The sequence below is a fragment of the Xenia sp. Carnegie-2017 genome, unplaced genomic scaffold (assembly GCF_021976095.1).
Source record: "Xenia sp. Carnegie-2017 unplaced genomic scaffold, XeniaSp_v1 HiC_scaffold_21, whole genome shotgun sequence".
Classification (NCBI taxonomy): Eukaryota; Metazoa; Cnidaria; class Anthozoa; order Malacalcyonacea; family Xeniidae; genus Xenia; species Xenia sp. Carnegie-2017.
The window spans coordinates 2,846,847-2,859,259 of record NW_025813484.1 but is presented as its reverse complement, the minus strand read 5'-3'; the positions used below and the strand labels follow the sequence as shown (position 1 = coordinate 2,859,259).

The 12,413-nt window shown below is 38.3% G+C and overlaps 2 protein-coding genes and 1 long non-coding RNA gene across 3 annotated transcripts; 1 reads left to right on the top strand and 2 right to left on the bottom strand.

The window, feature by feature from the left end:
- Positions 1–412: 412 nt before the first annotated feature.
- On the bottom strand, positions 413–6,029 carry LOC124444519 (metabotropic glutamate receptor 8-like). Its single transcript, XM_046995144.1, is given in 6 exon segments — positions 413–1,405; positions 2,580–3,024; positions 3,027–3,864; positions 4,443–4,776; positions 4,826–5,012; positions 5,634–6,029. Coding segments are annotated over 6 exon segments (2,439 nt in total). The 5' UTR covers positions 5,713–6,029; the 3' UTR covers positions 413–849.
- Positions 6,030–7,035: 1,006 nt separating this feature from the next.
- On the top strand, positions 7,036–7,976 carry LOC124443811. The gene is made up of 2 exons (XR_006947754.1): positions 7,036–7,723; positions 7,920–7,976. It is a non-coding gene; the product is annotated as an uncharacterized LOC124443811 (long non-coding RNA).
- LOC124443802 (metabotropic glutamate receptor 8-like) lies at positions 7,897–12,034 on the bottom strand. The gene is made up of 3 exons (XM_046994332.1): positions 11,684–12,034; positions 10,109–11,042; positions 7,897–9,890 (listed from the first exon to the last, which is right to left on the bottom strand). The coding sequence occupies exons 1-3, from the start codon at positions 11,826–11,828 to the stop codon at positions 8,414–8,416; spliced, it is 2,556 nt and encodes an 851-aa protein (XP_046850288.1). The 5' UTR covers positions 11,829–12,034; the 3' UTR covers positions 7,897–8,413.
- Positions 12,035–12,413: the final 379 nt, after the last annotated feature.

Below are 12,413 nucleotides of genomic sequence, written 5' to 3'. Positions count from 1 at the left end.
GACGGTAATAGTGTGATATTTTATTACATTCATTATCATAAATTTAATAAGGTAATAATTATACTTTGTACAAAATCTAATTCGGACATCTTGATATTCAAGATTACAAGTTTGAAACATGGTGTAATATTTCGTCTTTGTTCCAAAGACATCATCGACATCAAAGACATCATCAGACATCATGACTATAAGTCTGATGATGTTTTGGAATAAAGACGAAATATTACACCATCTTTTGTTACAAATAATATCTTGAATAAAGATAATTATATTATACTTATACTTTATAGGACTCAATATCACAATGTCCACAACCTACGACATCCTGTTCATTTTATTATCTCTTCATAAGGACTTGGACGAATAATGAATTTTTATAAATGTTTTCATGCTTTACTACCACTTCTTGTAGTTTTAAGGTCAATAGCCGTCATCCATATTTTTTAGGAATATTAAATATTGCTTCAATATCTCGTTATCTTATCATAAAATATTTACAGTTCTGCATGATAAGTGTAAAATAACTGGTGTGGGGTATGTTTACCATAACATAACTTGTGTTAAATGACAAATGCAACATAGCCATTGTAGTATAACTTATCTAACATACCAAGTGTTAAATGTAACTTGTATAACATGGCAAATGCAACATAGCCATTGTAACATAACTTATGTAACACAAATTGTTCAATGTTCTTTTGTAAGCATGTTTTGTGTTTCGTAATTTGTACAACGGCACTGTTGTTATACAAGTTTTACAACACAGATGCAACATAAATAGTGCACAGCATAACTATTGTAACATAACAAGTGTATCGAATAATTAAAAATCATCGTTTCCATACTTCATCACGACGCATCACTATGTCCGTTTAGCTTTTTATCCGTCATATCATTCACGTGGTTCGAGATTTCTCGTCGATCCTCGGAACCAGGCAAATGCCGTTGAGTAGATCGTGACGTCATCACCAAGTCATCATTCCGTAGATTCTTCACGAAATAGATGATGTAAATCTTTTGCGAGAACAGGCCGACTAGTGTGATCAGGCCTATCACGATACTTGCCAACGAAATGAGATAAATATGCGTCGAACTGTCCTTCGTGTTCAAGTAGAATGGGAAAAAACCGAGCCACACGGCACACGTGATGTACATGGTTATCCCAATGTACTTGGACTCATTGAAATTCTTCGGGAATGTCCGCGTCTTGAAGGCATAGACGGTGCAAAGTATCATGAGAACCATAACATAGCACAAGTTTACGGAGAAGCTGAGCTGGTCAACTTCGCATTCCAGGACTAGCTCTTTGCGATTGCTGTAATATTTCTCAGTTGCCGTCACTGGTTTTGCAATAAACCAAAGAGTTGTGAACATGAGTTGAATGGAAAGCAACGCAAACGTAAATCTGAGCGCAAGACCAAAAATTTCACTGTGTTAAATTGAAGCACGCGACATCAACGTGAAATGAAATGAGATAAAAAGTATATTTTCGTTGACGGCAATATGTCATAATCCGGGGAAATAAAAAATCCGAAACCAGTCCTCAAGAATTTCATTCATTTATGTAAAATTTGTAGTGTGTCCAATGATAATTATATGAAAATTATCATTGCGAATTACCTTCCGTCTGAAAAGTCAGACCAAGCTTTTACACTCGAGCTATTATTCTGTGCACAACGCACATGCGATTTTGAAATTGATAAATTTGAAATCAGAGGTATAATATAAAACAAATTCCGAAGAAGCAAGACATCTTGAGATTGCAAAATATGAATCAAAACAAGACGAGAAGTAAACTGTAAATTTTCGACTTTATTAAAAAGTCATCCTCAAGATGTTTTGCTTCTTCGGAATTTGTTTTATATTATACTTCTTTAAATTGTCGGCTGGTCATGGTTTTTGTGAAATCAGAGGATTTTCACTACTTTAATTAATCAATTGCTGACACCTTGTCGAAGCATTCGGGCAATTATTCGAACTCGTAAACTATTCACAACTATTTAGTCTCTATCGATATCTTGATCGTTAAATTATTAAGGCAGTAGTAAATAAGTAGTTTCAGTTAGAAAAATGTTACAAGTCCCAGCAATTATTGTCTTAATCTTTGTCGTATAGAAGCTGTAGTGCTATACTTCATAAGTTAGCCTTGTTCTTGATGGTCTTTACGTCTCTTCGTAGGTCGTGCATCATTTTTATTATACTATGGCTCACTAGCCGTCTAAATGTACTTAAAGCTTGAACTAGAAGCCCTGTTTCCGTTTTAGACTATTAAGCATAGGTTAATAAAACTAATTCTAACTATTTTCAACGATACCCTTGGCTTTCTTAGAATTATCTATACTTGTTTTTTACCGACCCAGTGATTTAAATCCAGTTATGGCGTTTTTGTTTAATTTGCTCCGTCAAAGTTATTGGTTCGTGATTGATTCACTGTGTATACATTGTGAACGAACAGCCCATGTAGGGTAATCAATCCAATAATTAGGTAGGTTCCTGATATGAGATACACACGGTTTGTGCTGCGTTTTGCGTTTATGTATATGGGAAAGAAGATAGTCCACACTGCGCATGTCACATACATTGTGAAGAGAAGGTACTTCGACTCGTTGACAGTCTCCAAGATCTTCCTCGACTTGAATGCGTACACTGTACACAATATCATCAGCAGCATGACGTAGTTGAGATTGACTGTAAAACCCACAACATCCGGGGTGCATTCTAGCACCAGTTCCTCTCTTTCGCTGTAGTAATTCTCTTCGGGATACGAAGGATTGATGGTTAACCATAGAGTTGTGAAGAAGAGTTGTGTTGTTACCATGCCAATCGTTACCAACAGTTGCATGCGGTTTGTTAAGATTTTTTGTGTCGTCGTGGTTGCGTTCATAGTGGTCTGATACAGTCGGTGGATCTTCATCAACATGGGAGCATAACACATTGTGAGCGTGGGGCCTGTCATCAAATTTCGCGCCAAACAGATGGATTTCTGTGGTTTTCTCAAAATAACATGGGCACGCTAAAACAAAAGCTTATACCAAGTAACAGAATAAAACTCAGCTCCCGCCCGCCCGCCGTTATTAAGGTGTGATTTTTGTGTAAGATGTATGACGCAAATACAGCAAACGTGAGTGCAAGCGACATAAAACATAAAGTCACCAATGCAATTGATAAACCGTTGTTCCAATCGACAAAGACCACCTTGCGTTTTACCCATCCACTGCGGTTCATGTTAGGAAGCCAACCTACAGGACCGCTGACGCATGTGTTGTTGTTAACTATTTCTTGTGGTTCGCATTCATGGCAACTCCAGCAGCATTTAAAATCGAACGTTGGTATCCGTACGCTAGTCTCATCATGGCGACATGTTTTTGTACAGAAAGACGAAGGTGGATTACTTTCACCTTTCAGCCAAGTTATTTTCTTCTTAATTATCAACCGTGACGTAATATGACCGGTTTCGTTTATGTCACCGTCCCAGGTTCCCACTCGGATGTATTTATTGACGCCATCTTCCTGTCGAAAATTGACGATGTCGTACATGCCGCTGACCTCGTAATTCTGATCAAACCTGAACGCGCTATTCACGGACGGATCCCAGAAAGATACATTCTTGAGGTGGTCCAACAATCTCCGTCTTTCAATACGATTCATCTTGAAGCACAGCCCACTTTTGTTTGGGCACAGCTCTTTGTGCAGGCTATGCAACGCTTTGGCAAATGCGTTCACGGCATTGATTACCACCCTGACTGGACTGTATTCAATATCGACGTCGGCAAGAGATTCGTCGCCTTGGCAATTTTGGATTGGCTCCCAGCAACGGTCTTGGGAAGACAATTGAATCGATGTTCCCAAAATTCGTAGAAGTATCTGAAATTATATTTTAGTTTGATGGCATGAAAGATTTCATTGAAAAATTGAAATTGTTCAGAAGAATAGAGACGATTAACTGTTTAGGAAAATGGAAACAAGCAAGTGGAGCAGCCTACGTTTTCATTCACGAAAACTGGTAATTGTAGAATTTTATGTAACAACGTAAAGAAGCTAGTGAACGTGCAAATGAAGAAAACATATATAATATTACAAACCTTTTGTCAAATGGATAGTTGGTCAAATTCAAATTAGTAAAGTATCTTCGAAACTTTTCCGATAGTTTTCCGCTCTCATCATGATTGTTATTGCACCAAGTGCAGCCTCCGGTGCAGTTTCAACGACATGTGGTCTGTTGCTCCAACCGTCACTTCCTAACCACGTAAAATCACGTGGTGCCTGATGACTGTGCTTAGCATAGGCCTCCAGAAAATTACGTATTACAGTCTCCGTTCCAAAGATGACAATTACCGAAACGTTGCTCTGTTCGGCTCGCCGAAAGATATTCAATATGGTGTTCTCATATTCCTTTTCAGAGGGGTATGCTTTCATTTCCGCCTTAAAGTCGACGCATATACCATTCCGTTGGGCCACTTCCGTAAACTTTTCATACCTTCCGTACCGTATGGTCCGGCTGAGTTGATGGTGGAGACATAAGTCCAATTAAACTCTACGAGAATATCAACCATTGCCTGAGCTTGAAATGAATCTGGTGCAACGACGCGCAGAAAGTAACTGTAGATATCTTTGTTACTTAAGATGATACTCGTTGAAGAATAGCTGATCTGAGGAATCTCGAAGACACGAAGAAAATTTGCAACAGTTTCAGAAACCCCGCTACTAAGCGCCCCGATTACTCCTGCCAACGTAGAATTGCGATTACTTGACAATGTCATTTTATGAAATTCTTTGCTGCATTTGCTGCGATGGTTTTACTCTGACAAGTGTCGTATATTCTTGCCCCAGTGTGATGTTTGGGAGTATGTTGGGATCGGAGTTGATTTCTCGGATCGTGAAGAGCATCGCTTCCATGTATTGGAAACCTGGTACTTCACTAAAGGGACCACACGTGTTTTCATCTTTTTTGCTTTTTTTGTGAAGCGGAAACAGCCCGCCCAAAATGATGTCTCCGTCAACATGGAGTGCACCTTTCAAATAAATACAGCAATTTGTCGATTCAATGTTTCTTTTTTCAAGAAATGTATTGTTTTGTACTTCTGGATGCGGAAGTTAGCGCTTACAAGTTTCTACTGGTATTGGCTTTATTGAATAAAATGGACGTGCCGAAGACTGACTGACGTAGCAAATAACGATTCATTGTATGTAGATTTTACTTTATCTAGATTATTCTATAACCATAATTTACTGTGACTAGATTTTACTGTATCTCTTGCTTGGCACATCATCAAATTGTGCACAATTCACATTCGCGCGGACAAGTGCACAAGTGCACAATCCACTTAAAAGTGGAGTTAAATTGTGATTATGCTTATCGCGAATTCTTGACTTGCAACCGTTCTCTTGAGATTTACCAAACAATGTTGCTCACGCACGTCGGCTCTGTGCCAACAATAACACTGATAAGATATTCTTTTGTATCATACCACCAACATGGCTGAATTGCAAGTCAAGAATTCTAGCTTTCTTTTCGTTCAAGTTTTTGCAAGGAACGAGTTTTTGCGAGGAACGAGTTTCTCGTGATCCCAAATAGTACAGTATAATAATTGCTTTTGGTTGAGTTCTGTGACAACATGACATATTTCACTCACCTTCGTCATTTTTTGCGTTCCAAGCCGACATTTTTACCTCGCAGGCAAGCATTGCTATAACGAAAATAATTATTAACATGACGATATAGAAGGCGTTAAGATCGTTTCTTCCTCCCGATGCTTTGAGTCTCTTTGGAAAATACAAATGTCCTCTTCGTCGTCAACACTTAAAATGAAAATGAGTTGTCAATATTTGTTTCCGTTGCAACAACTTCGCACTTACGATAATGAAATATGGTCTAGATTTGAATTCTAAATTGTTGAACAGAAGAAACGTATGTGAAGTTTCAAATTTAACATGATGTCTATCAATCATTCGCACGGGCCATGCACTGCTTTTTGGTTTACATTTTTGTGTTATGTTTTTAAGTTCAATAATATCAATATAGGAAGTGACTGCACCTCATCACAAGACATGTTTCACTATCAGGCATGTGACACGAACTTGAACTTCCCACACAATATATCAAGCTAAGTCATTGACGCGCGTGCTTGTACGAAAGAAGATTCTCTTTAAGAACTTCGCTAACATCATTCGCTAAATCAACGCGTTATTGTAGCAACAACATTCATTGTAACAGCTGAACGAGCGACGGTAATAGTGTGATATTTTATTACATTCAGTATCATAAATGTAATAAAGATAATAATTATACTTTATAGGATTCAATATCACAATGTCCACAACCTACGACATCCTGTTCATTTTTATTATCTCTTCATAAGGACTTGGACGAATAATGAATTTTTATAAATGTTTTCATGCTTTTACTACCACTTCTTGTAGTTTTTAAGGTCAATAGCCGTCATCCATATTTTTTTAGGAATATTAAATATTTCTTCAATATCTCATTATCTTATCATAAAATATTTACAGTTCTGCATGATAAGTGTAAAATAACTTGTGTGGGGTATGTTTACCATAATATAACTTGTGTTAAATGACAAATGCAACATAGCCATTGTAGCATAACTTATCTAACATACCAAATGTTAAATGTAACTTGTATAACATGGCAAATGCAACATAACTATTGTAACATAACTTATGTAACACAATTTGTTCAATGTTCTTTGTAAGCATGTTTTGTGTTTCGTAATTTGTACAACGGCACTGTTGTTATACAAGTTTTACAACACAGATGCAACATAAATAGTGCACAGCATAACTACTGTAACATAACAAGTGTATCGAATAATTAAAATCATCGTTTCCATACTTCATCACGACGCATCACTATGTCCGTTTAGCTTTTATCCGTCATATCATTCACGTGGTTCGAGATTTCTCGTCGATCCTCGGAACCAGGCAAATGCCGTTGAGTAGATCGTGACGTCATCACCAAGTCATCATTCCGTAGATTCTTCACGAAATAGATGATGTAAATCTTTGCGAGAACAGGCCGACTAGTGTGATCAGGCCTATCACGATACTTGCCAATGAAATGAGATAAATATGCGTCGAACTGTCCTTCGTGTTCAAGTAGAATGGGAAAAACCCGAGCCACACGGCACACGTGATGTACATGGTTATCCCAATGTACTTGGACTCGTTGAAATTCTTCGGGAATGTCCGCGTCTTGAAGGCATAGACGGTGCAAAGTATCATGAGAACCATAACATAGCACAAGTTTACGGAGAAGCTGAGCTGGTCAACTTCGCATTCCAGGACTAGCTCTTTGCGATTGCTGTAATATTTCTCAGTTGCCGTCACTGGTTTTGCAATAAACCAAAGAGTTGTGAACATGAGTTGAATGGAAAGCAACGCAAACGTAGATCTGAGCGCAAGACCAAAAATTTCACTGTGTTAAATTGAAGCACGCGACATCAACGTGAAATGAAATGAGATAAAAAGTATATTTTCGTTGACGGCAATATGTCATAATCCGGGGAAATAAAAAATCCGAAACCAGTCCTCAAGAATTTCATTCATTTATGTAAAATTTGTAGTGTGTCCAATGATATTTATATGAAAATTATCATTGCGAATTACCTTCCGTCCGAAAAGTCATACCAAGCTTTTACACTCGAGCCATTATTCTGTGCTCAACGCACATGAGATTTTGAAATTGATAAATTTGAAATCAGAGGTATAATATAAAACAAATTCCGAAGAAGCAAGACATCTTGAGATTGCAAAATATGAATCAAAACAAGACGAGAAGTAAACTGTAAATTTTCGACTTTATTAAAAAGTCATCCTCAAGATGTCTTGCTTCTTCGGAATTTGTTTTATATTATACTTCTTTAAATTGTCGGCTGGTCATGGTTTTTGTGAAATCAGAGGATTTTCACTACTTTAATTAATCAATCGCTGACACCTTGTCGAAGCATTCGGGCAATTATTCGAACTCGTAAACTATTCACAACTCGTAAACTATTCACAACTATTTAGTCTCTATCGATATCTTGATCGTTAAATTATTAAGGCAGTAGTAAATAAGTAGTTTCAGTTAGAAAAATGTTACAAGTCCCAGCAATTATTGTCGTAATCTTTGTCTTATAGAAGCTGTAGTGCTACACTTCATAAGTTAGCCTTGTTCTTGATGGTCTTTACGTCTCTCCGTAGGTCGTGCATCATTTTTATTATACTATGGCTCACTAGCCGTCTAAATGTACTTAAAGCTTGAACTAAAAGCCCAATTTCCGTTTTAGACTATTAAGCACAGGTTATTAAAACTAATTCTAACTATTTTCAACGATACCCTTGGCTTTCTTAGAATTATCTATACTTGTTTTTTACCGACCCAGTGATTTAAATCCTGTTATGGCGTTTTTGTTTAATTTGCTCCGTCTAAGTCATTGGTTCGTGATTGATTCACTGTGTATACATTGTGAGCGAACAGCCCATGTAGGGTAATCAATCCAATAATTAGGTAGGTTCCTGATATGAGATACACACGGTTTGTGCTGCGTTTTGCGTTTATGTATATGGGAAAGAAGATAGTCCACACTGCGCATGTCACATACATTGTGAAGAGAAGATACTTCGACTCGTTGACAGTCTCCAAGATCTTCCTCGACTTGAAAGCGTACACTGTACACAATATCATCAGCAGCATGACGTAGTTGAGATTGACTGTAAAACCCACAACATCCGGGGTGCATTCTAGCACCAGTTCCTCTCTTTCACTGTAGTAATTCTCTTCGGGATACGAAGGATTGATGGTTAACCATAGAGTTGTGAAGAAGAGTTGTGTTGTTACCATGCCAACCGTTACCAACAGTTGAATGCGGTTTGTTAAGATTTTTTGCGTCGTCGTGGTTGCGTTCATAGTGGTTTGATACAGTCGGTGGATCTTCATCAACATGGGAGCATAACACATTGTGAGCGTGGGGCCTGTCATCAAATTTCGCGCCAAACAGATGGATTTCTGTGGTTTTCTCAAAAATAACATGGGCACGATAAAACAAAAGCTTATACCAAGTAACAGAATAAAACTCAGCTCCCGCCCGCCCGCCGTTATTAAGGTGTGATTTTTGTGTAAGATGTATGACGCAAATACAGCAAACGTGAGTGCAAGCGACATAAAACATAAAGTCACCAATGCAATTGATGAACCGTTAATCCAATCGACAAAGACCACCTTGCGTTTTACCCATCCACTGCGGTTCATGTTAGGAAGCCAACCTACAGGACCGCTGACGCATGTGTTGTTGTTAACTATTTCTTGTGGTTCGCATTCATGGCAACTCCAGCAGCATGTAAAATCGAACTTTGGCATCCGTACGCTAGTCTCATCATGGCGACATGTTTTTGTACAGAAAGACGAAGGTGGATTACTTTCACCTTTCAGCCAAGTTATTTTCTTCTTAATTATCAACCGTGACGTAATATGACCGGTTTCGTTTATGTCACCGTCCCAGGTTCCCACTCGGATGTATTTATTGACGCCATCTTCCTGTCGAAAATTGACGATGTCGTACATGCCGCTGACCTCGTAATTCTGATCAAACCTGAACGCGCTATTCACGGACGGATCCCAGAAAGATACATTCTTGAGGTGGTCCAACAATCTCCGTCTTTCAATACGATTCATCTTGAAGCACAGCCCACTTTTGTTTGGGCACAGCTCTTTGTGCAGGCTATGCAACGCTTTGGCAAATGCGTTCACGGCATTGATTACCACCCTGACTGGACTGTATTCAATATCGACGTCGGCAAGAGATTCGTCGCCTTGGCAATTTTTGGATTGGCTCCCAGCAACGGTCTTGGGAAGACAATTGAATCGATGTTCCCAAAATTCGTAGAAGTATCTGAAATTATATTCTAGTTTGATGGCATGAAAGATTTCATTGAAAAATTGAAATTGTTCAGATGAATAGAGACGATTAACTGTTTAGGAAAATGGAAACAAGCAAGTGGAGCAGCCTACGTTTTCATTCACGAAAACTGGTAATTGTAGAATTTTATGTAACAACGTAAAGAAGCTAGTGAACGTGCAAATGAAGAAAACATATATAATATTGCAAACCTTTTGTCAAATGGATAGTTGGTCAAATTCAAATTAGTAAAGTATCTTCGAAACTTTTCCGACAGTTTTCCCGCTCTCATCATGATTGTTATTGCACCAAGTGCAGCCTCCGGTGCAGTTTCAACGACATGTGGTCTGTTGCTCCAACCGTCACTTCCTAACCACGTAAAATCACGTGGTGCCTGATGACTGTGCTTAGCATAGGCCTCCAGAAAATTACGTATTACAGTCTCCGTTCCAAAGATGACAATTACCGAAACGTTGCTCTGTTCGGCTCGCCGAAAGATATTCAATATGGTGTTCTCATATTCCTTTTCAGAGGGGTATGCTTTCATTTCCGCCTTAAAGTCGACGCATATACCATTCCGTTGGGCCACTTCCGTAAACTTTTTCATGCCTTCCGTACCGTATGGTCCGGCTGAGTTGATGGTGGAGACATAAGTCCAATTAAACTCTACGAGAATATCAACCATTGCCTGAGCTTGAAATGAATCTGGTGCAACGACGCGCAGAAAGTAACTGTAGATATCTTTGTTACTTAAAATGATACTCGTTGAAGCATAGCTGATCTGAGGAATCTCGAAGACACGAAGAAAATTTGCAACAGTTTCAGAAACCCCGCTACTAAGCGCCCCGATTACTCCTGCCAACGTAGAATTGCGATTACTTGACAATGTCATTTTTATGAAATTCTTTGCTGCATTTGCTGCGATGGTTTTACTCTGACAAGTGTCGTATATTCTTGCCCCCAGTGTGATGTTTGGGAGTATGTTGGGATCGGAGTTGATTTCTCGGATCGTAAAGAGCATCGCTTCCATGTATTGGAAACCTGGTACTTCACTAAAGGGACCACACGTGTTTTCATCTTTTTTGCTTTTTTTGTGAAGCGGAAACAGCCCGCCCAAAATGATGTCTCCGTCAACATGGAGTGCACCTTTCAAATAAATACAGCAATTTGTTGATTCAATGTTTCTTTTTTCAAGAAATGTATTGTTTTGTACTTCTGGATGCGGAAGTTAGCGCTGACAAGTTTCTACTGGTATTGGCTTTATTGAATAAAATGGACGTGCCGAAGACTGACTGACGTAGCAAATAACGATTTCATTGTATGTAGATTTTACTGTATCTAGATTATTCTATAACCATAATTTACTGTGACTAGATTTTACTGTATCTCTTGCTTGGCACATCATCAAATTGTGCACAATTCACATTTGCGCGGACAAGTGCACAATGCACTTAAAGCGGACAAGTGCACAATCCACTTAAAAAGTGGAGTTAAATTGTGATTATGCTTATCGCGAATTCTTGACTTGCAACCGTTCTCTTGAGATTTACCAAACAATGTTGCTCACGCACGTCGGCTCTGTGGCAACAATAACACTGATAAGATATTCTTTTGTATCATACCACCAACATGGCTGAATTGCAAGTCAAGAATTCTAGCTTTCTTTTCGTTCAAGTTTTTGCAAGGAACGAGTTTTTGCGAGGAACGAGTTTCTCCTGATCCCAAATAGTACAGTATAATAATTACTTTTGGTTGAGTTCTGTGACAACATGACATATTTCACTCACCTTCGTCATTTTTTGCGTTCCAAGCCGACATTTTTACCTCGCAGGCAAGCATTGCTATAACGAAAGTAATTATTAACATGACGATATAGAAGGCGTTAAGATCGTTTCTTCCTCCCGATGCTTTGAGTCTCTTTGGAAAATACATATGTCCTCTTCGTCGTCAACACTTAAAATGAAAATGAGTTGTCAATATTTGTTTCCGTTGCAACAACTTCGCACTTACGATAATGAAATATGGTCTAGATTTGACGTGTCATTGCATCTTTTCATTATTAATCACTCATTTCGTTTGCCACAAGTTAATTACGAGAAAGCAATTGGTATTTGGACCTCGTTGAATGTCGACTGTCATTTTTGCATTCGAACAGCACACTTGGAAGTAGAAAGGAAAATTCAAAACTCTCAGACATATCACTGTTTAAAGTTACCATTTTCCATGAAAAATTGATGACCGTTTCGACAGCAAGTCTTATACGTCTTATAAAATCTTCAAAATTGTTCAACAGAAGAAACGTATGTGAAGTTTCAAATTTAACATGATGTCTATCAATCATTCGCACGGGCCATGCACTGCTTTTTGGTTTACATTTTTGTGTTATGTTTTTAAGTTCAATAATATCAATATAGGAAGTGACTGGTCTCATCACAAGACATGTTTCACTATCAGGTATGTGACACGAACTTGAACTTCACACACAATATATCAAGCTAAGTCATTGACGCGCGTGCA